General features: G+C 49.6%; 1 protein-coding gene across 1 annotated transcript in view; it reads right to left on the bottom strand.

Annotated features, from left to right (window-relative positions):
• The window catches only part of LOC135809336 (uncharacterized), a 32,467-nt gene extending 11,466 nt beyond the window's left edge, over positions 1–21,001 (bottom strand). The window contains exons 1-10 of the mRNA XM_065322667.1: positions 20,762–21,001; positions 19,242–19,542; positions 18,104–18,168; positions 16,381–16,451; positions 8,086–8,164; positions 6,552–6,616; positions 3,104–3,215; positions 2,062–2,155; positions 893–1,002; positions 451–509 (exon numbers count right to left, since the gene is read on the bottom strand). Coding sequence (XP_065178739.1) covers positions 451–509; positions 893–1,002; positions 2,062–2,155; positions 3,104–3,215; positions 6,552–6,616; positions 8,086–8,164; positions 16,381–16,451; positions 18,104–18,168; positions 19,242–19,478 — 892 coding nt within the window. The 5' untranslated portion in view covers positions 19,479–19,542; positions 20,762–21,001. The remainder of the gene's footprint in view (positions 1–450; positions 510–892; positions 1,003–2,061; positions 2,156–3,103; positions 3,216–6,551; positions 6,617–8,085; positions 8,165–16,380; positions 16,452–18,103; positions 18,169–19,241; positions 19,543–20,761) is intronic.
• Positions 21,002–23,239: the final 2,238 nt, after the last annotated feature.

Here is a 23,239-nt window from a genome sequence, read left to right as displayed (position 1 = left end):
ATGTGCATGCATATGTGCGCATGTGTGTGTGTGTGTGTGTGTGTGTGTTCCTTTTGAATCTCTCTCCCCTCTTCGGGGGAGACTCGCATGACCAGTCATGGCAGTGAGCAAGTACAGTGTGTGTGTGTGTGTGTGTGTGTGTGTGTGTGTGTGTGTGTGTGTGTGTATATGTGTGTGTGTTTGTAGGGATTCACTGGCCAGAAAAAGCCACTTCATAGCTGTGTGGTGTAGACCAGGCTGAATAGTGGCGGTCAATTCTTCAGCCTTGCAAGCTGTTGAATGGTGCAATCCCAGCACAAGTTGCTATGGCTTCTGCTGTAGCATCGCTATCATCGCCTCCGGCGATGGGCGTCCAATGGTCCAATGGTGTGTGTTTGTGCGTGCATGCGTTCGTGCGTGCATGTGCGTGCGTACAAGTGCATGTGTGTGTTTCAGCTTCTGTACAGTTACCTGGCCAATGCTGTGCCATCCATGACTTGAAGGTTACCTGACTTGAGTCAAAGTTTGGCCTGTGTTGAAACAACAGGCAATGGAGCCCGCTTCAAAACTGACACGAATGTTTGGGACCCAGAAATACTTGCACTGTTATCAGGATTACATGCTAGCGAATATATATTCAGTATAGGGCATGCATTCCGGTGACGAAGAACCCTGGCTATTGCTGACTGAGGTGACAGCTACCAGGCACAGCCTGAGAAGAAACGTGTGCAGAATGTACAATGATTAGAATAGATTATGTTCTAGCCTTTAAAAAGTAAGGAACAATATGCGCACACAGGCATTCCATTCATACATGATGACTCCAACTTGCACACACACACACGTACTAGTACATACACACACACACACACATACACACACACACACACACCCATTCCTAAAGCAGTATTACCTGACGGCGTGCTGTAGACCTTCTCGCGTGCCAGTCGCACTGTACAAGTAGAAGTGCTCCACTCCGACCATTAGGTTGTACTCTAGCCACTGTGGTATGATTGGCCAAATCTGACAAAATAGTAGCAACAGGGAAACCAGACAGTACCGTGCGATGTTTGCTGCTGCTGCTGATGCTGATGCTGATGCAGAACACAGTACACTGTTGCTCCCCACAGCCAGGTGTACTGAGGGGCAAAATGTGTGTGTTCACTCAGTCTATGCAGCATTGCTCACATGTCACCAGAGAACATCATGACTGTTTCTCATGCCGTGGAGAGCGTGTTAGCTTTCAGCATAACCGCATCACTTCCTTCCATGCCAGAGATGCACGTAACACAATGACTATGGAAAGAATATGGTAGCATCCGCATGATGCATCCTAGCCACAGCACCATGCACCATCAACTATTTATTAGTACGAAGACAGACAGGGTGGAAGGGTGTAACTTCTACCCACTCCTATACCGTGATACAGTGACACACATGCATGCATACGCACACACGCACACACACACACACACGCACACGCACACACACACACACACAGCTATAAAGTGGCTTTTTCTGGCCAGTGAATCCCTACTTTTTGGTCTTTTTCATTTTTGTTTTTACGCACACACATCACACCACATACTCCGGCATGCACTTCCGGCATGCACTGGCTGTTGGTAACCACCCAGGAGGATGAAAGAAAAGTCGGGAAGAGTCTGAGAAAGAGAAGAAAGCCGTGTGACCATAATCGTCGGGAATCGAACCCGCAACCTATCGATTGGAAATCGCTGCACATACCACTGCACCATATGGGACACACACACACACACACGCACACACACACATGCATGTACACACACACACACACACACACACGCACACACACACACACACACACACACACATGCACACCGCTGTTGCACCTGGCTGGTGAGACTGGTCGAAGGTCAGCTAGCATCGGTGCTTGACACCATACGCGGCATGAGTGTAAAGAAGCTTTAAAACCTGTTGCACGTGAACAACAACATGTAACTTACAACTTACATTCAGTGTTCTTATCACGTTGTGCATGGAAAGGATAAAATCACCAAATGTGTCGTATGACATAGGGCTGACAGTTGACTTGACACAACTCACCCTAGATGTTATCGGCTGTGCACAAAGTGCTAAATAATCCCGACGGTGCTGTTTTGGCTGGCAGACTTTAAATCTGGCTAGCAGTGGTGGAACGCTGGGGAAAGCAAACAGCAGGGTACCGATATACAGGCTTTAAGTGCCCGGTTGAAAGTCTGAAGAAAAAAATTGACTGTCACCACCAGGACTCGAACCAGGCTACTATTTCACATGTTTTGCTTTATATTGGGATAGCCCAGGACTGTGCAAGACCACCACAGTTTCTTTCATGTAACAGGTGCGTAGCGCCGTATTGCAAATTTCGCAAACAAATCAGCTAGAGTTTGCCGTACCATGTAACCGAAACGCCCAAAACGGGCTAAGAGTCACATTGTGAGCACGAGAGTGCATTTGAGCGTTGTGTGCAAATGTGCATGCAGCGCAGCGCAGCGCAGTGTGAAGCAGGTAGTAGTGAATACTGGTGTTTTACTGCTCCCTGGTGTGAAGTGACTACACTGTGCGGTTTTTGTTCCAACTTGCTGCTCCCTGCCATTCGAGGAAAAGAAGCATGTTTGTTTGCAAGTCAAGATGTTGGAGCCTCCAGCAAAATGTTTGTAAGAAGTAGCCGATTGTACATGAGTGTAGTTCAAGATCAAAGGAGAATGATATAATATTAAAGACTGCTGAATCAGACTCGTTGAATTCTCTCTCGTGCAGTTTACTGCAAAATTTCCAAATATAATGAGCTGGCTGAGCCAGTATCCTGGGCTGCAAAAATGAAAATAGGGTGAATTTGGTACACTACGTCGTGTCACATGACCTTTCGAAGCAGGCTGAAAATGGCTACTAGTACACTACGCCTCTGTGTAATCATTATTACTCCGAATTCTAACCAAACTGTTCTGCCAAGAATAAGAGTCAATAGGTGCGAGACGGTTCAATGCCACAGTGTGTGAATGTTTGTCCAAAAGGTTGCATCGCACGTGATGGTTTTCCATACACGTGCGCGCGTACGTGCGCGCGTACATATGCTTTCACTCACATTCAAGCATGTTCCAATACCTACCGTTGCTCTTTCCTTGAGACATTTGATTGGATATGAAGGATATTGGATGATTGGATATGAAGATTGACGATCAGGCACATTGCCATGTATGTTTCTGATGCCTGTTGCACACCTAATACAACGTATGTAGAAACAGAGCAGGAGGGGGAGGGGGAGGGGGGCGGGGCATGAGGAAAAACGTACAACAATATACCGTAAAATTCTGTTAATAAGCCCCGGGCATATACTTTGCAGAGTGTCAAAAACCGGGCGTATATTTGGGCATGGGCTTATTTTAGGGCATGGGCGTTATTTCGGACGCAATCTGCAGAAAATCAATCTATCAGCAACCCACTAGTTTCAGTGAACCACCATTCACACTGAGCACGGTACAGGTACATCAAACCACAGCTGGAAATTTGGTCGTAACCAAGAATGTAGCGATAAATTACAGATTTGATAGGTAAACCACTTGCTATGGTAAGTACAAGGCTGCGTGCAGTTGGATGGCACGCACTCGATCTACAACTGTTCTACAGTTTGTACGCGAACGCACGCGAACGCGTTGGTCATTTTGAGTCCACTTTACGCCCTGGGCTTATTTCGGGCATGGGCGCTAAAACGGACTTGAAGTGTACACCGCCTAAACTGGGCTTATTATCGGACATGGGCGTTATTTAGGGTGGGCTTATTTACGAAATTTTACGGTAAGGCCCCGGTCACACATGCACTTTTTTGGCGGTTCCGCCAAAGCGTAACTTACGCTTCCGCCGTTGCCGAGGCAACGACGGAGGCGTAAGTTACGCTTTGGCGGAAAGTTTGGATTTCGCTACGCCAAAAAATTGCGAGCGGAGCCTCCGCTTTCGCGGATCCGCTTTGGCGGAACCTGCATGGTGATGGCTTTGGAGATTGGTGTGCTACTTCTGCACTGAGTTCTGGTGTTGTTTGGTTGCCGTTTGGTATTAAGTTTTCATATTGTTCTTCTTTGCCAATGAACTGTACGTTCTGGAGATCTCGCAAACAATACTGCATCGTTATGAGTGGATAATTGGTGAGGGAATCCGTCTCCCAACTCATTGGCCCCGATCGCGGACGATCTCCAACTCTCTCCTTCTCTCTCCAAGCAATACGTCCACCAGAGTATGCAACACTACAGTGCATTTCAAAACTATAGACGCGTAGGGTTTTTGAAATATTTCAAATTTGGCTGGACCTTTTTGAGAATAGTTTTCGGAATATTGCTCAGGATCGCTCCACAATTACTATCATATAGTTTCTAAAGGATTGGATAACAGACGCCCAATTTGGAAAAATTTATGCACAAAGTGATCACAGATTTTATGTGGTATAGATGCTGGAATAACGGTTTTTGCCTAGGTACGCGTCTATAGTTTTGAAATGGACTGTAGGACTGCAAGTCAGAGAGGACACGATTAGAAATACGAGGCAGAAGAGTCATTAGGCGGGCTATGTACAGAGGCGTGGGGAGACTACTTCGCTGCGACGGGCTTGTCCGTCTGGCGGGGTCCCCGGCGACCGTCGTTGGTGCAGCGAGCGGCGGGATGACCTCGGTCGCCGCAGGTTGAGCAGACGTGCAAGCGTTCACAGGGCTGGTGTTGGCATGGGCGGCCACGGTTGAAGTTGAGGCAGATCTGGCGGGTGCTGCCAGCCCCGGCCAGAAATGGCTGCGTAGGACGGCTGGTGTTGGTGCCGGCTGGAGCATGTGGCCCTGCCAAATACTGTGGGCAACGGTCACGGCTGTGGTGCGTTGTGCAGCGCGGACATGATGGTCGGGGTGCCCGGATCAGGTGCAGGCTCCAGAGGCTTTGGTCGATTGCGTCCCAACGAGCCGAGGTTGTTGCCACCGCTGCACGGAAGGCACGGTCATACCCCAGTACAGCTGGGGTCGCAAACTGCTGGTTGGCAGTACAGATAATGTGCTGGTACGTCACCAGCTCCAGTGCTCGGAATGGCATATGTTTCAGTGCGCAGGCCATGTAGATTGTGTAGGCTTCCAGCCAGGCAGTGAAGTCGACAATGGAGCGCTTCTTAGTCACACATAAATTGAGGGACACACGCCGGCCCTCTCCGTTGGCGGTGCTGAGCTCCAAGGGCTCGGACCTTGCGCCCACATTCTCCGGGAGGAGATCCTCCAGCTCAATATATTCGCCGCGTGTGATTTTGTCAAGCAACTTACGCGGGACCGTGGGAACAATAGAGCTGGACTCACGAGTGTTCGCCATGGGCGCTGCGATCGGAGGCAGCGCGGGTTGCATGAGGGAAATGTCCATGGGGCCGGAGTCGACCTGCGGCGGGTGATGGGTGACGGTGTTGGACGCGGTTTGGACCACATCTGCCACTGAGGGGACCGCCGCCTGAGCATGGCCGTCCGGATCCTGGCGAGCTGAAATTCGCTCCTCAAGGCGCTCGACTCGAGCCAGCAGGGGGTGCAGGGCCGTCGACACGGCCGCCGTAACGGAACGTGGATCTAGGCCAGTTGTGAGTAAGCTGGCCGGCTGGGGAACGGCGGACGGGATATCGTCCTGCTCCGCACGAGCATTGCCGGAACGATCCGCACGGGCATTGCCGGAACGATCGGCCGCATGGTCCGCAGGGGCTCGATTTGGAGTGTCGGCATACGGGGACGACGAGGCGCGCCTGCGACTGGAACGCCTGGGCCCGGGAGCCGACTGCTTACGTGCACGGGGCATCTCCGTGAGCTGTGGTAAACCTTGAGATTGAGGTTGAGAAAGAAATCCACTGCCAATGCGGACAAAGCAAGAACTGAAGTCAGGAACAGTGGACTTCGGAGAAAAATGAGCGTGTGAGAGTTTGTTGGGAACAGAGCATGCGCCTTCTGTGTTAACATATTTTTGCGCGTGCGCAAAAAATCATACACCTGTACTGGGCCGCAGTGAATGGGCCCAAATCCACGAGTGTACTTGACAGGAGACATTCAGCAGCCTGTCAGCGATCCACGATGGCTCTACTTGTACAAGCGAAGATCGCTTCAACTCGGACAAGAACATCGAAAATTTCATAGGACGTGCTGCATTTGCATTCTCTCCGCCAAAGCGGAGCGTTGAGGAACACAGTAGTCTACATGTATGTGTGACCGCTGCATCGTGTGGTCCGCCAAAGCGGCTGCGGTAGTTCCGCTTTCCGCCTCCGCAAAAGCGGTGCAAGCTTCATGTGTGACCGCGGCCTAAGTGGGAAAGCTAACACCTTTGGTTTGACGCAGATTATAATGTGCGCTTTTCCTTACTGATGTTCGGGTTCTTTGCTTCACAACGAGACCGTGATCAGTTAGTTGTTTGTTGTGCTCTCGACACGTACACAAGTACTACTGTGATGTCTAGATAACACCACACACATTTTACTTCAGGGTGGGGGTGTATCAAGTTGTAAAAGGATGACCATTTTGGACAACATGGCAACAGAGAAAGTCACGCCAGAAGAGCATGCTTACCGCTTCGCTGGATAACGCATTCCAAGAGAGGCTGCGGAATCCTACAAATCAGCACATAGTAATGCCTGCAAGCACAAACAAATACAAAGAAAATAGGATGTTTATTTGCCACAACTCTTTCCAAGTGTAGGCATGTTTTCAATATTTCCCCAGTAGGTGACAAATCTCCCGAAATCCGCCGACTTTTGGGATGTTGGTTTAAGTTTGTTTTGGGATGTTACCTTTTAAAAGAATCTCCCCATCTCTCGACAACTATAGACATCTTCCCTACTTTGTGCCACTCAAGTTGGCATCAAGCGTGCCTGTTACACATGTACAAGTCCATTATACTCCCTTTTACTATGCACGATCTGTGTGTTTGCAAGCTACTGAAGTAACATTTGCATACCCATTTCTACCGCTCAACTTTGAAGGCCAGAAACCTCTCTGCTGCTAACCAAACTGGACTACCGGGGAGGTGTCAGTGGGTGTCAAAGAAAAACACTAGTGTTAGGTACCTCCTCCCATACAATCTTACCTACAACCTTTCCTAAGCTGGCCGGCCTGCATGCACCCGTACTACGTCATACTCACCTTTCGTTCCGCTGGCCTGGGTAGCTACTTGCGCGCCCATGTTTGCCATAGCTACCCAGGCCCTTTATATTGCGTTGTGTCTCAGTCGAGCTCTCTCTCTCTTCAAATAATCTCGCTCTCGTCATTAACACAAGCATCTGCATGCCGCACTCATACAACGAGCAACCAGTTTAGGGAATAGGAGGGTTTGTCAATTGCTTTGCCAGGCTCCGAGTGAGTGACAGCTTAGAGCTGTGTGAATGTGTGTGTATGGCAGCTGGGCAGGGCCCTGAGTGCTGAGTGAGCCGAGGCTGAGTGAGCCGAGGCTGAGTGAGCCGTCTGAGTGTGAGAGGCTGAATGAGCCGTATGAGGAGCCTGGTAAGCAAGGTTGACTCCCCTCATTGTATTTACAGAGTTTCGCCGGTAGTCGGCATCGGTGTAGTTATTGTAGGCCGGTATGATAATGGATACCGACAGGAGAGAACTAGAACAGGAAACATGATGATGACAATAGTGGAGTGGGTGGGTGGGTTGAGAAAGAAATCCACTGCCAATGCGGACAAAGCAAGAACTGAAATCAGGAACAGTGGACTTCGGAGAACAATGAGCGCGTGAGAGTTTGCTGGGAACAGAGCATGCGCCTTCTGTGTTAACATATTTTTGCGCGTGCGCAAAAAATCATATAATCATAATGTAGTCGTAGTAGTTCGTCTTTGTCTCCGTCTCTTCGTCTACCCTAATAAATGACGTTCCACCTACCTGTCCCGTTGTGAATTGTGTCTGAAGAATATTGGGTCTAATTCATACTCAACACTAGTACAAGTTTGCTGGTCTAGGTGGAGTGCATGTGCATTGCACAGTTTACCATGTCTGTATGAGTATGTGAACCTTTCTAAAGGGGGGCTTTGAACTACATTGTGTATTGCCGGAATTCAGGGATGGAACTTTTGCTGTTGCAGACACCTCACATACTACTACTTACCCATCAACTTCATCCACTATTTGAGCTGGAGTGTAGTTGCCTGCTTGAGACACAGGCCCAAAGCTGCATGAAAATTGACCTGGATTCAGAAAGGCAAAGGAAGCAGCCATTGTTGTATATCACAGTAAACAGAGTATCAGATATTCATTGAGGTAGTTTCATTGCCGCACTTCTGTATCATTTCTTGAGACGTTATCACTCACTGAGAGTTTTGAATATGTCACGTCCCAGGATAAGACAACTGCTGCCTGATAGTCCTGTGACAGCAGGATCTACGTAGTGAGCAGCTCTGTGCTGAGCTGTCACGCCCTTTTTAGTACAACGTGGTTTGGCCAGTGTCTTGTCCCACGTGCTTAGCATGTAGGTTGAGCGACACGCGCTTTTCCACGTAGGTGACATGCCTTCTTGGCATGACACATCATGTGATCCAAGGCCGGAACCTGGTCAGGTAGGTTCTCGCGTTGTACGTTTCCTGGAAGTGCTTCACTTCCTGGAAATGCGACTCCAGGCTTTGTGCAAAACCACGTCACTACGACGTTCTACAGGTTTCCACGATGCCTCGGCGCTTCGTGCAAAGAGCCAAGACTAATATGACATTTTATCACTCCCTTAGAATTGACTCCCATAGATTTTTGCCATACCTAAGCAGTCAAATATTCCTGCATATTTCACTCCTTAGGGCTATATTGACTGCTTATATTTGACTGCTTAGGGGTTGCGCAGTTGAACGGTGCCTAGTGCAGCATTGTCACTGCAAGAGTAGGTGGTGGTGCAACGGTTGTGCAATCATAAAACCGGGATTCATGAGGTTATCGTTCTGGAATTTGAAATACGGACTGTTTGTCGTGATAAATCTAATATTGACTTCGTACTTGGTCAGTATAGGAAATAAAAACCTCGTAAAAGACCTCGGCTTCGCCTCGGTCTTTTACTCGGCTTTTATTTCCTATATTGACCTCGTACTCAGTCAATATTAGATACGTATAACAAGAGCTAAGTGCAAGACAGGAGACGTGTGCAAGAACCAAAACCGTCACCGCGCAAGAGGTCAGAGTATCACGCAAGCAAGACCAAGAATGCAGCAGAACTTACCATAAGAAGCCGCTGAACTATGGCACGTTGGGTGAGCGGGCTCCCCAACGTGACCCTCATATACTCACATTGTACTCTGACGTGGGTGAGCGGGCTCCCCAAATCCCAATTTGGTCTTTCTTCTCTCGATGTCTTTCTTTCTCTTCTTCTCGAATGATCACCGTACGTATATTCTGCATTTCTGCTGACTGGCTGCGCACATTCCGGTTTGACTTGTTCTGCTATTTCCTGGAATTACCTCGCAATGATCACGCCATATATCTCTGAAGCACCCTATAAAAGAAGCTCTCATTCTATCTTTTACTTCAGTTTTTAGTCTAGTCTAGCTTAGTCTAGTCTAGTCTAGCAGTCGAGACTCGGTCTCAGCTCTCTGTCTTCGTTTACTTTGAGCTCGGATTTGATACTACTCACAACGTAAAACTAACAGTCTTTGTCTGTTGATCGTGTGGGGTTGAACTTGGACCAAGCCAGCTATATTGGTTGGCCCCTGGGTTGTGTTGGGCTTGTCGTGAGGCCACACGTCTATATTCAGTCGCCGCTCGTAGTGATTTCGGGGTCCGGTCACTCTGAGCCGGGGACGCGACAAATATTTGAACACTTGTCATTTGAAGGCAGGCATAGTGTGATGGTCTAAGATCATGATTGAGAAACAGAGGGTACCAGGTTCAAGTCCTGCTTGGAAGCGGAAGGATTTTTTCCAGCCGTGCTGCGACCCACAGTTAATTGGGAACTCAGGGCCTGGCACGAGGAAAACATGGATGCAGTGAATGGGATTTTCGGTCTTTGACCACTTGCTGGTGAGCTGATCTACTCACCTCCCACCGCTTTAGGAGCTGCATCTGCGCCTTGATCCTTGAAGGGTTGAAGGGGAAAAACCATCAGACTCTTCTACGGCACGTACACGCACGCCCACCGCACAATCTCAGGACCTGGTGTTTCTTGTACTGGTTCTAGGAAGTAGTGAAACTCACTGAACTAGATTATTATTGAAGACTATTCTAAATACACTGTGGGGTATACCAGTTGCGCAGCAAAAGCGCGCACTCGCACGTGCTATCGAAGGCTAGTAATTAAGGTATTACTATTAGAGTAGTCCAACCAGCTGAACACAGCAGCACGAGAAATTACATGACTAGGTAAACACTAGGATCTGACCCGTATGATCAACAATGTTGTTAACAATGATGAGAGTGTGCTCTTAACGTAATTGAGCGGCCCAGATGTTCCAATCAATTACTTCTAACATGCTATCCTTGCAACCCAATCTACTTATCTACGCAGAGCATACACTGTTGTAACGAATATCATGAACAATGTAAATACTTGTACCACAAAGCAATACCGTGCACTAGACTCTAAATACATGACACCACAGTCATCAGTATTAGACCAATGCATGCAAGCAAGATCAGCAGTTATCCTTCATCACCTCCGCCTGGTGGCATGTAGAAACTCACTACCGACCATGCAATTACTGCGTGCGAAAGCGGGCAGGCGGTCGAATGGCAGACCTGTCTCGCAACACTCGCTCGTCTGGAGTATCGCTACTCGGCGAGAACACTACGTATGGCCCGCTGTCATCACTCTCTTCTCCAGCTGATTCCTCCTCTCTATCATGGCGAGGCTCATCTGCTGGGTCCGAGGAAGGTGCAGCTGGCACGTCACGCTTCAGCAGGTCGATGTTGATGACCTTCTCCTGCAAAACACCCTTGAACCTCCGCCAGATGACTACTGTCGATCCTGACAAGACCTTCTTGATACGCCAGCCACATTGGTATGGAGGAGTACACTTCTGGCGCCTCTTTGGCTGCTGGAGGAGGACGCTATCATCAGGCGCGAACGGGCACTCATGCTCGGATTCACAGTGGTCTTTCTCGGACATCTCCGCATCAAGCAGGTCGCGAACTCTCGCACACCTCGCTGCATGCTCGTCCTGCCACTCTCTGGGATCGGATAGGTTGATGCGGGCGCTCACCAATGCTCGAGGCTGCCACCCGATCATTGCTTTCATTGGTGAAATGCCGATGGCGCTGTGGATGCGGCTGTTGTAGTAATGTATCAGCACCGGGAGCTCGGCGAGCCAATCCGTTGATTCTTCCAGGACCTTCCTTATGAGGCCGAGCAGCGTGCGATTAAAACGCTCAGCCATGCCTTGCGTCTGTGGGTGCCTGACAGCTCCTGTCTTGACCTCAACACCAAACACAAGCAGAAGGGCCTTGACAATGTAGTTGCGGAACTCCCGGCCATTGTCCATCCGGATCACATCTGGCGTTCCCCATCTACAGCACAACTCGACAATGGCATCGGCCACGCTCGCACCATCGTGCCGACGCAACGGGACAACTTCGGCGTACTTCGTCAGGGCATCAACGAAGACCAAGACGCAGTGGATTTCCCCGCTCTTGCTCGCCCCAAGCTCCAAGGTGTCGATCTGAACACAGCCCCACGGTCTCCCGGGCATATCTGGTCGTGTCGCTGGCGCCGCTTGTCCTCCTGCGGCGTTCGCAGCCTTGCAACGCTGGCAGCTGCGGACATGTTGCTGGCATTTCTCGGCCATGCGTGGTAGGTAGCAGCGTTCACGCAACATCTCGTACATATTCTGCCATGAGGCATGGCCGGAGTTGGTGTGGGCAGCGCTAATAACAGACTCTTCCGCGGATTTAGCGATGACAGGAACGAGGATTTCACCCTCAACAGGCAGCTTAACGCTTCGGAGCAGGACGCCATCCTCGACGACGAGCTGACTTGCCACGCTCCTGTAACCAGCATCGCGAACCGCCGATCGGTAGCCACCTGGCTGGCGACACGCTGCACCACTTCGTCTTCCAGCTGGGCTGCCGCCACGGCGTCAAACGAAATTGGGCCAACAACTGTCGTTTCGCACACAGCGCCGGCGGTGACGTCGGGAATGCTACCCACGGATCGAGTAAGCCAGACGCTTGGAACTCGGGTCAGGGCATCTGCAATGTTGGAGTCAGACGACACCCATACAACATCCACTGCGGCTCCAATCGTGTCAATCATATCGCTGACAATGTGTAGGCGCCTCTGCACCAACAGGTCATGCAAGCCAGTGGTCTTCACTCGTCGGACATCGTTGATCACTTGCTTCAGCCACCCGAAGACGGTCTTGGAATCAATCTTCAGCGTAATCCGCTTCACATTCCACTTCGCAGCCAGATTGAGACCCAGGATGGCCGCCTCCAATTCGGCAATATTGATGTGCCTCTTGTCCTGGTGTGGTCGTAGCTGCGTGGTATCCTCCACCACCTTGCCGTCAACCTCCAGGGCAGCACCAAGGGCCAGGCCGGACGCATCACACCACACCGTCCATGTGTTGCTGTCGCCAGCAGAGATGCTCCACGTTCCCTTTGCTGGGTCGACTTCGGCTAGCCGCTTCTCAAGCTCCTCGCAGCAGACCTGGATAGCCGGTGGGACTGGATCATCCCAGGACGCATCGTCCGCCGAAGCTGCTCTCTTCAAGAAACTGCAGGCAGGTCGCAGCCATGAGCATACCGGGTAGTGGCTTGTCAGTCGTCCACACCATTGGAAGATTCTCCTCCTAGTTGCCGGACGCTCCAAGGTCATGGCAGCTGGCTCCTTTCTCGACCAGGACGTGTCACCACTGGACGACTTGGTCAGCTGGAGGCCAAGGACCCGAGCCTCTGCCAGTTGCTCTGCGGGCTTGGTTGGTAGGCCGAACTCATTCAGTGCACCAGACACCTTCGGCACCAGGGCACTAGGGACCAGCAGGTCGTCATAGTAGTTATCTACTCCAGGATACGGCTGGGTGACGTACTTCACAACGGCATCCATAAACTTGGGCGCTACCGCCAACCCGAATCCCATTCTCGTCATGACGTGAGCTTCTCCCTTCCAAAGCACGACTTGGTAGCGGTACAGCGCCGGGCTAACCCGGATCTGGAGGTATGCCTTCCTAATGTCGAGCAGAACATAATCCTCTCCTGCCTGACGCCATCGACGTAGCGTGTCACCGCAGACTGGTGGGTCAAAACCAGGGTCAGAGTGGAGCTTTTTATTCAAGTGACGGTAATCCAGGCACGGCCTCACCGGCGTCGTCTTGTGTTCTTGCGGAACACCGATGAGCGGCAGCACACATGCTGGCTCGCCATGTAGCTTCGGGTCGTGCTTGATCAGCCAGCCGTTGTCTATCCAGGATTGCACCTCACTAACAAACAGGCGCTCTTGCTCCGGAGTCAGGTTCGTCCTGCTGTACTCTCCTATACCCGGGCCGAGCGGCATTGCAGGAGGTTCACCATCGAGCCACTTCCAGGTCAACTCCCATTGCTTCTCAGCAGGGCTCCAGGTCACGACACCGTCCGCAATACTGAGCATAACCTTGCCCTCGTCAGTGGTGCTGACTTTCACCCGACGCGACGGATGGCCAGATCGACCATCATCATCCTGCCCCTTCGGGGACAGCCGATCGGCAGTGGCTGCAACAGTGTCGCTGGCTGCGGCTCCAAATACAACTCCGCAAAGCTGTCCATCACTACTATACTTCAGTTGCAACCCACCGCACCGCGAAGCGACATCCGCTCCAATCAGCACGTCAGCACGGACAGTGCTTAGGCTTTCAACTACAAGCGCTCGTACCTTGACTCTGGGAAGGTTGACAGGCCCATCGTTTCGCTCTAGAAGGACTGATGCCCCAGAACTTCGATTCGATTGCCGTCCAGAGCCACAAGGTTGGTCTCAAGAGTGTCTGGGCCGTCGTACGTGAGGCTGCTGCGGTCCGCGAATGCACGGCTGATCAACGTCCTCGTCGAGCCCGTGTCTGCAACCGCTTGTCCGCGTGCACGTGCGCTCACAATGGACGATTCCTTGCCGGCGTTGTCACCAGACGCTGCACTTACACCAACGAAGATTTTTACCAGCTGGCCTGACTTCTCGCTCCCATGCCCCATGTACAGGCAGCGCTCCTCCGCCGGCTCACCTCGTTCCACGGAACATTCCTGCGGGGAAGACGTGCAGGCTGCCGATGGTGATGGCTGACCGGTGACTTTGCTTGACCTCTGGGCCTCCCAGGCCCTCCGTTCTTCGCAGTCTGCTTTCAAGTGGCCAGGCTTGTCGCAGAAGAAACAAGTGAGGCCAGGCCGCACGCCACTTGAACCCCCCCCCCCCCCGCCGCTGAGCTCCTCCAAGCACCGCGATCGTAGCCAGACTTCGCCTCCGGGCAGTTTCGCCGCACGTGACCAAGCTTATTGCAACGGAAGCAAAGCACATTCCGCGTACCAGAGCCTGCCGGCCCGGGGCCACTCGCGCCACTTGCAGCTGAAACAACATCATCCTCAGTTCCAGTTTGCTGCAATGCTCGAACCAACTGCAGGCACAACGATACGTCGTCGCCTTTTCCAACCAGAGCAAGGCGCACTTGCTGCGCCATGGATGAAGGTAAGCCGTTCAGGATTTGCTCTACGAGCACGCTGTCTGCATCCGCGCCTCTTCCAAGGCCTGCCACCGCTTCTAGCCTCCTAAGGTCGGCAATGTACCCATCTGGGGATTCATCCAGCTGCAAGCGGTGTGCAACAAACAGCTTGTATGCCTGCGACTTCGTGAGGCAAAACGCTCCTTTCATTCTTTTCTCTACTTCGTCCGGTTTCTTTTGGTCCGCGTCATCCATGGCGTTGTAAACCATAAACGCATCGCCGTCCAAGTAGAGCGGAAGCTGCGCCATCTTCTTGTCGTCTGTGTCCCACTTCTGGTTTGTGGCCAAGAACGCGAACTTGGCCCAAAACACCTCCCAGCTGTCGCCCTTCCCTCTGTAGGGGCGCAAGAACCCTTCAATCTTCGCCGCCATACTCCTCACCGGACCTCTCTCTAGGAAAACCCACAGCAGTACGTTCTGCCTATCCCGGGTTTCGGCACCAAGAGCTGAAGGGGAAAGACCATCAGACTCTTCTACGGCACGTACACGCACGCCCACCGCACAATCTCAGGACCTGGTGTTTCTTGTACTGGTTCTAGGAAGTAGTGAAACTCACTGAACTAGATTATTATTGAAGACTATTCTAAATACACTGTGGGGTATACCAGTTGCGCAGCAAAAGCGCGCACTCGCACGTGCTATCGAAGGCTAGTAATTAAGGTATTACTATTAGAGTAGTCCAACCAGCTGAACACAGCAGCACGAGAAATTACATGACTAGGTAAACACTAGGATCTGACCCGTATGATCAACAATGTTGTTAACAATGATGAGAGTGTGCTCTTAACGTAATTGAGCGGCCCAGATGTTCCAATCAATTACTTCTAACATGCTATCCTTGCAACCCAATCTACTTATCTACGCAGAGCATACACTGTTGTAACGAATATCATGAACAATGTAATACTTGTACCACAAAGCAATACCGTGCACTAGACTCTAAATACATGACACCACAGTCATCAGTATTAGACCAATGCATGCAAGCAAGATCAGCAGTTATCCTTCAGGGTGGTGGCGTTCCTACGGATGCGGAAAGCCCGGCTTCCAGCCGAGTCTCACGCGAACCGTGAAATTTTTGTCATTTGAATGTGGTTGACATAATGCTTTCAATAGTTAGTATTTCATTACATAGTGAGTACATGAAGCACACGTCTACTGACGTATCTCTTGCCCTGTTCTCTTCTGCTCTCTAGCCCTGTTCTCTTCTGCTCTCTTGCCCTGTTCTCGGCTTCTGCTCTCTTGCCCTGCTGGCTCCTTGTTCTTTTTGGCGCATGCTCCGCGTATTGATTCATTCTAATTAGCACTATTCCACAAACTGGTTATCGTTGTGTGCTGAGTGTAAACGAGAGGTTCGACCTCGTGTGTGCTATAAGAGGCCCGACCTCGTGTGTTCACTATATAACAGCCATGATGAGTTCTGTCATGGACTTCTGTCTATTCTTCTAAAGGTTTGCGTAGAGAATTGGTTGGACCGAGTTTCCCGCATCCGTAGGAACACCACCACCCTCAAAGATCAACGCGCAAATGCAGCTCCTAAAGCGGTGGAGGTGAGTAGCGGATCAGATCCAACACCAAAGTGGTCAAAGACCGAAAATCCCACCGTCTGCATCCATGTTTCCCTCAGATGTGTATGGTGACATGACGTCACGTCACCATACACATCAAGCATGGCTGGAAAAAATCCTTCCGCTGCCACTTACATCTATCCTGTCAGATACAGTATCGTACTTTATTAGAAAGGATGCACTCACTTTTGAAATTATGTTTCATTGGCCACTCCTCTGTTGCTGGATTTGGAAGCATAATGTACACGCTCTGCTCCCTGGAAAAAACCACACAATGCACGAGCTGTATCATAAACACTGTCAGTAAGGAAACTCGTCTAAGCAGCCTAGGTAGTCATGACAACACTCATTCCTGATACAGTCAGACCTCGCTTAAAACCGCACACATCCGTTTTCCACAAAAATATCCGAATAGGCGAGGGAACCGGATAATCGAACACACATACTGTGTGTATGCATGGCAAATGCTGTAAATCGGTAACCAACAATTTTCTTCTGGATGGCGAGGGATCCGGATAAAAGAGGACCGGATAAGCGAGGTCTGACTGTACAAGTAATGCAGAACGGGCCTCAGATATAGTCCCCGACACACCCTAGCCATATGATATTCGGTTGCCATCAAAAATCACATCACCATACGGGAGGCAAACGCAGTTTCGACATCAGCCTAACACCCACACTCATCCCGCAGGTTTTCCTAGCTAGAACCCTGTGCTACGACTACAAGTATTATCAAGAGTGCATAAACAAGAGTATGCAACTGTGGTTATGGGTCAGTGCGCGGCGCGCTGCCTTCATTACGTAACTTGCCTTCATCACGCTCTGAAAGCATGCATTCAAACTCACAATTTCTAGTACGAGCCCATCCGTTTTTGCTCGATTCGTTCCAGTACCTACGCGATATCTGAATTCTGGCGCGTGAACTCCAGTTCCGTACGAAAGTTCATTTCAAACCAGAGGGAAAGTGCGGTGTTTGATTTTCCGCAGTGCGCGGACTGCAGCTGAATGATGTAATGAAGGCAGCGCGCCGCGCATCTGGCCCATAGAAAAGAGATCACAGTTGCATACTCTTGTTTATGGACTCTTGGTATTATCCATGTATTGCAGGTTCGTCACTGATTCCACCCAAAGTGTATACTTGGCGCCCTCAACTTGCACGGCCCTCGACACCCTGGAGGTGGTGTGAATGCTGCTCGATGTACACAAGCCTGGTGCACATGCAGTGACGTAATGACAACTGGTTCAGGGCACCACCAGCTTTGCATTCTGGGTCGGACTTCACATCGCACAACCGTAGTAATGGGACACGTAACAACATGTACATGTATTGTGAATGTGTATAGAAATGTAGAAATTCACCAATGGTTCAAGATTAATGATAGCTTGCATAGACCTCGGTCCTACCGGTAGGACCATCATACACAGACATGCTGCACGGCCTCTGTTCTAACATTGACCTAAACTTAACCCTAAACTGTTTCTAAGGAGCTAGGGAAGGAGTCCACAAATTTTAGACGTGATCGTACAAGGCATATTACAGTATTCCATGGCAATAGCCCACTGTAATCATGGCAACGGAGTATGGAATTTTGCATACCACGGCCATGGTAGGCTGAGAAAAACATTAGGACCTCACCACGATTGATGTGCCATGGTCAAAATTCACTTTGGACAGAGTTGCTAGTGCTCCGACAGGACTCATGTGTGGCCATTTTGACAATTGATAAAACTGCACATATGCAATGCTCTGGACATAGTCTTGCATTTTGCGCCATTACTTTGCCTTATAAAGACCTCACATCAACAAACGTTTCAAGAAAATTCTTAACCAAAAGCACGTTTGCAGCGCGATTTCTTGGGTCCTACCAGTAGGACGGCATGCAAGCTATCAAATTTAAGGCATCCTCACCTAACTGACATAGCTGTACTGAATATGTAGATACTCTCATCATAGGAAAAAGATGGAATGTGCATCTGGAGCAACGAGAAGGAGAGAATGACAATTCCGATTTCATTACAAGTCACTGATTTTGCTATGACTGCAGAAAGACAAGTTGATTTTTCTATCTATCAGCCTCAGGAGCAGCGCACAAATATGGAGCTGCTCCGAGAACTGTGCATTGTTACCCTACATGGTTAAAATATGACATTGGTGTCATCGTTCACAAGATAAAATCTCTACGGTGAACAACGCCACGGATCAGTTTGTGTTAAGAGAGGCTGGGCATAGCACATTGACTCAGTCACAAACCCGTATTCAGTGTACTAAGGCCTCGTTTACACAACCATTGAAAAACGTTTTCAAAAGAACACGCTTCCACAGATTTTGATAAGAGCGTTTACACGACAATGCTGCAAAACGTTTCAAAAACGTTTCAAAGCAAAAACGGCCTTCAAAGTGTTTTTTAATCGTTTTCGTTCCGTTTCGTTCTCGTGTACACGGCAAAAACGTTTCGCTGCCATGGAAATGCCAGAATGGTGTGGCGGGAAATAAGAAAAAGTACGAGCGATTACTTAAACACCTAAAAAGCTTATCATTTTCGTGTACACAGCAAAAACGTTTCAAACACGGAATGAAACCGTTTTTCAATCGTTGTCGTGTAAATGTGGCCTAACACTGCTATCACTGCATCAAGCGTAGTTTTGAAATGTAACAAGTGCAGCACATGGCAGGCGCGTCGGATCCGGTCAGGTTATCGCCGGACTAACGTGTTGGTCATCAACACATGTTTTACTTCTGAGGAGGTCATGTGTACCCACTATATCATACAAGAAGGACGAAAGGCTATGGTATGGCCAGACCAATGAAAAACTGCTTGCAGCAGTGAGTCTGCATGGATCCAATGAACCAATACATTGTCAGCGCGCCATATAGTAAGCACCTAAAAGCGGCTTGTGACATACTCCTCGGCACCAATGCAATCCACTAGGATCCGCAAATGTTCCCTCCCGAACTTAACCCTTTTTTTTAACTCGAATCATAGTAAAAAAAGACAAAGCCTTTAATAAAGAAAAACGATTACAAAACAATAATCACTTCACCTTACCAGCTCATACTCTGAGTTAAGAAGCTCCCAAACTGAGAAGCATTGCGATTCTTCCAGTGAATCAGACACAGTCTCCCCGGCGGCAATGCGCTGTTCCCTTACTTTGCCTGGCTCTCTGACCATCACGAGCGTTGAGCGCTGCGAACATTTCGAGAGGACTCGTGATGTCCAGAAGATGAACATTACAGTAGCAATGCAGATAAGAGACACCAGTGGTACAAACCGCGTCTGTTGCATGCTTTCTACTCCAAATCTTGGAGGCGGTGAAGCAGAGAGTTAGCGCACCTTTTCCAGGAAGAGGCTGCAATAAAACCCCAGAAACAACAGCAGAATAGTATTCCAGCATTTGAACTGGGAAGGAGGAAGAGAAATGCAAGCTTGTTACATCTATATTGTGTGCTACCGACCTCCTCACGCTATCTCCCTAACGACTGGTCTTTACCCCCAGTGAGTCACAAGTCAAATTTAGTTGTCGGGTGGGTGCAGGAGCCGCTGACCAAACTCGGAGTTACATCTGGTTTACCATTGCTTTTTGACTACTGTACTGTTGTGCATACATAGACAAATGTATAGACAGTGAGAGCAGAAAAGGGCATACATCAAAAAATCGCATCATCACCCAGTTCGTGAATGTTCGGTTACCCGGTACAGGTCCGTCCTTGAAAGGAGATAATCTCTGGGCCATCAAACATGGTGTCTTGCGACTAGACTTATCCTGTAACAGTACTTGCAACTGAAGGTGCAAGCAGTACTTATTTGCACTGGCACGGGTGTACAGCGCATAGGTATGGGACCATGATTCGACCGCGTTCAGGGCCAAACACTGTATCGCAGCCTCCTCAAACCAAGATTTTCATCCAGAATGCTACAGGCTCTGGGAGTTTCACGTTCAGCCGTGCTTCTATAAGAAGTTTAAAAGTATTTTTTCTGCACAAACTCCCTATCTACAAATGTGGTAGGGCGCAGTCACCCAGTGTGCGAGTTCGATCGAGAAGAAGGGAGCGTCTCAGCTTCCTCGGACCAAGGCCATTCGACTTTGCACCCAGAAGACTACAACAGTGGTGAAACTTTACTTTCCTGGCCATTGGGGTTATGGACTTAACAAAAATCAATCAATCATGGTAATCTACCCCTCCAATTGGCTGTGAAAGCCTGTACTGAACACGCGTTTGGGCACGCATGAACCGCAAACCATCGGTGTACACGCGCCAGTTCATGATGGACACAGCTTTAAAATGAATGAGTCAGAAGACGAAGTGATGCATGTATCGCAACCGTGCTCTGACTCGTCTAAGCCTAGAATCCTGGTTGCCACTGCAGTGTTGAGTCCATCTTCAAAAAAATTAATAATAATTATTTGTTGCCAGACACAGTTACACGAAAACCTCGTCAGTGGCTATCCAGCTGAGGCAGATTCCAGCGAGATGGCGGGTGTTTAGTAACACGACATTGTACAAGTACTTTAGTTCTTTGCGCACATCTCACACTTCACCTATCCTAGTGAACTCCGTCGCTCTTACCTAGGACAACGTAGGGTAGCACCTCCGCAAGCACGTAGAATCTACGTCCGAAACATCGATCATGTTCGTCCACTGCATTATTATTACGTTACCGCTCGGCTGTAGAACTACGAAGTGTAGTACTACTACTAGTACTAGTAGAAGCAAAACGAGTTTCGTCTTCGCGCGGACCATTCGACTTCCCGGCCGGCCTGGAGGCCAATATGCAGCCAGGCACCAAGGATACACACTAACACTAGTAACAGTATTATAGAATAACACAGACGAGACAGGTATGTCGCGCATGATCTGACTTTCAGACATGGCACGTGCTAGTCGTTGCCAGGTAACGGACAACGAGCGGCCGGCCAGCGGTCAAGAACAGCAGTCGTACATCTAGTCCATCGGCCAAGTCTCAAAATCGAAAGTGGTGATGCACTGAGCTTCCAACTAAACGCGACCATACCCAGCACGTAGAGAATATATCAGAGAACACTATTCCGTTTGTTGGACGTGCCGAATTCAGTCCAGGGCGTCGATACGAAGCGTTCTTCGTCGCCGAGTTTTTTACTGTGCGCTCCATTTGAGAGTGCGCAGAGTTCTGATCGAGAGTTTTTTGAGCAGATTTTCAAATTTTTGAGGCTGTCAGCTGACAGCTGTCAACCCTAAATGGCACTTAGTATGTGACAGGCAATAGGTTTTGGTGCCTCCGTATGCCTTCTAATAAGTTCTATCTTCCTTCGTTTCACTTCGCTGCTTCGCCCACCACCTCAGGAGATGACAGCGTACCTGCACTAGTCAGCTCTCGCTAACCCTGTCTCTCTTTCTCCGTCTTAGCGCTCGTCATTCGTGTCCTTCTCTGCTGGGGCGAGCTTGATACTGTTGTGTCGTAGTTTTTAGGCAATAGTGGCTGTTGTTCGCGTGACGATCAGGATTTATGGAGAAAGACGACGACTCGCCAAGTTCCCATGCAGCCACAGACGGCGTAGCAATTCTTACCGCCAACCCTTCGAGCAACGGAACCGGCCTGAGTTGGAAATCGTGTCTGTGTAATTGTGCCACGATACGGATGAAACACACAGGCTCACATGTGACGAGATGAAGATAATCTCAACAGGCTGACGGAAATCCAACAGGCTCACGGGAACGCTGCAGTTATGGTCGGAGACGCGGAGTTATTTAGTCACTGGTAAATGTTGCATCGAGTGCTGTGTGCTCTAACACAATTGTAAAAATCATGAAAAAGCGAAAATAACGCAATGGTGGGGCTGAGTGGTGTTCTGTGGAGGAGACGTCGCTGTCTCAGTATTCAACGCCGGACCCTGTATTTCAAGTCTGTGGTCATGCTCGATCATAAGTTCCTGTATGGCTCCAGTGCCTTCTCAGCATTGTTGGCGGGTAAGCACCTGGATCGTGTCCAAGTACTGCGGCTCTGGTGGCTTGAGGAATGTACGGGTGCTCGCCGTGCACCCCTGCCGGCAATCTGCTAGTGAAGCTTGGTACCTACTGTGTCCGGGAGATTTTCATCCAGAAGCTGATCTTCCTAGGCTGGAGCTGCTGCTACTCCTGTGCTAGCCCTCAACCACTTGCGCTCCTACTCGGCTCCAGTGTGGGCCATTAACCACCCTGCCCGATTTCGCACTGTTGCTATTCCACACGTACACCGTCAGCATTTAACTCTGAGGTCAGACCTTGATCCCTCCCACCATATGCTATCTGTCTGTCTGCCTCTCTCTCACACACAGATGTGCGTGCATACACACAAACACACATGCACACACACACACACACACATGCACACACAGTGACACAAACATACACATAGCCAACTTCTCTGTGTTTGGTGATCATCATCTGTTTTCTGATGTGCAAGCTCACCTCTGATGCCGATTACTTCCTTGCTTAGACCCAGTCTGCTCTCCCTTCACTCGCTTGTAAATCCTACTTGGAGCAGTAAGGTTGTGTCACTGCTCCTACTGATGTCATTGTTGTGAAAGCAATATCATCGCCATTGGTGGTAATTTTTCACCGTGCATGAATCATTAACAATCATCATCTATGTGTCACGGCCTAACCATCCTCGTAACTCCCCTCATCGTGACTAGTGCTGTACCGTTGAAACTTGAAACCTACTTTGCTTCAGTGTATATTCGCCCCGGCAAAGCTCTTGTTTTGTTGCATAGTGATCTGACGCAATGTGCTATAGCCTGTCGGGTAATATGGATAAGATGAGCACAGTCGGCATCGCCTATCGAGTGACCAGGTACATGTATAAGGATACTAGTACATGTATACCGGCTTAACGATATCGGAACACGAATAGCACTATGTGTGCAATATTCCTAGCTCACGCTGTGCGGTGCAGATAGGTCATGTGTCGTTGCCAACTTGCCGCATGTGCAGCAGGAAGGCACCACATGTCGACTACTACTTATACTGTACAGCATTGTGTGCTTACATGCATCTACGGCCTTGTGGATGCAATTGAGTCTCACATAC

This window comes from Sycon ciliatum, chromosome 2 (assembly GCF_964019385.1).
Source record: "Sycon ciliatum chromosome 2, ocSycCili1.1, whole genome shotgun sequence".
Lineage (NCBI taxonomy): Eukaryota > Metazoa > Porifera > Calcarea > Leucosolenida > Sycettidae > Sycon > Sycon ciliatum.
This window is presented reverse-complemented; position numbering and strand designations above follow the sequence as displayed.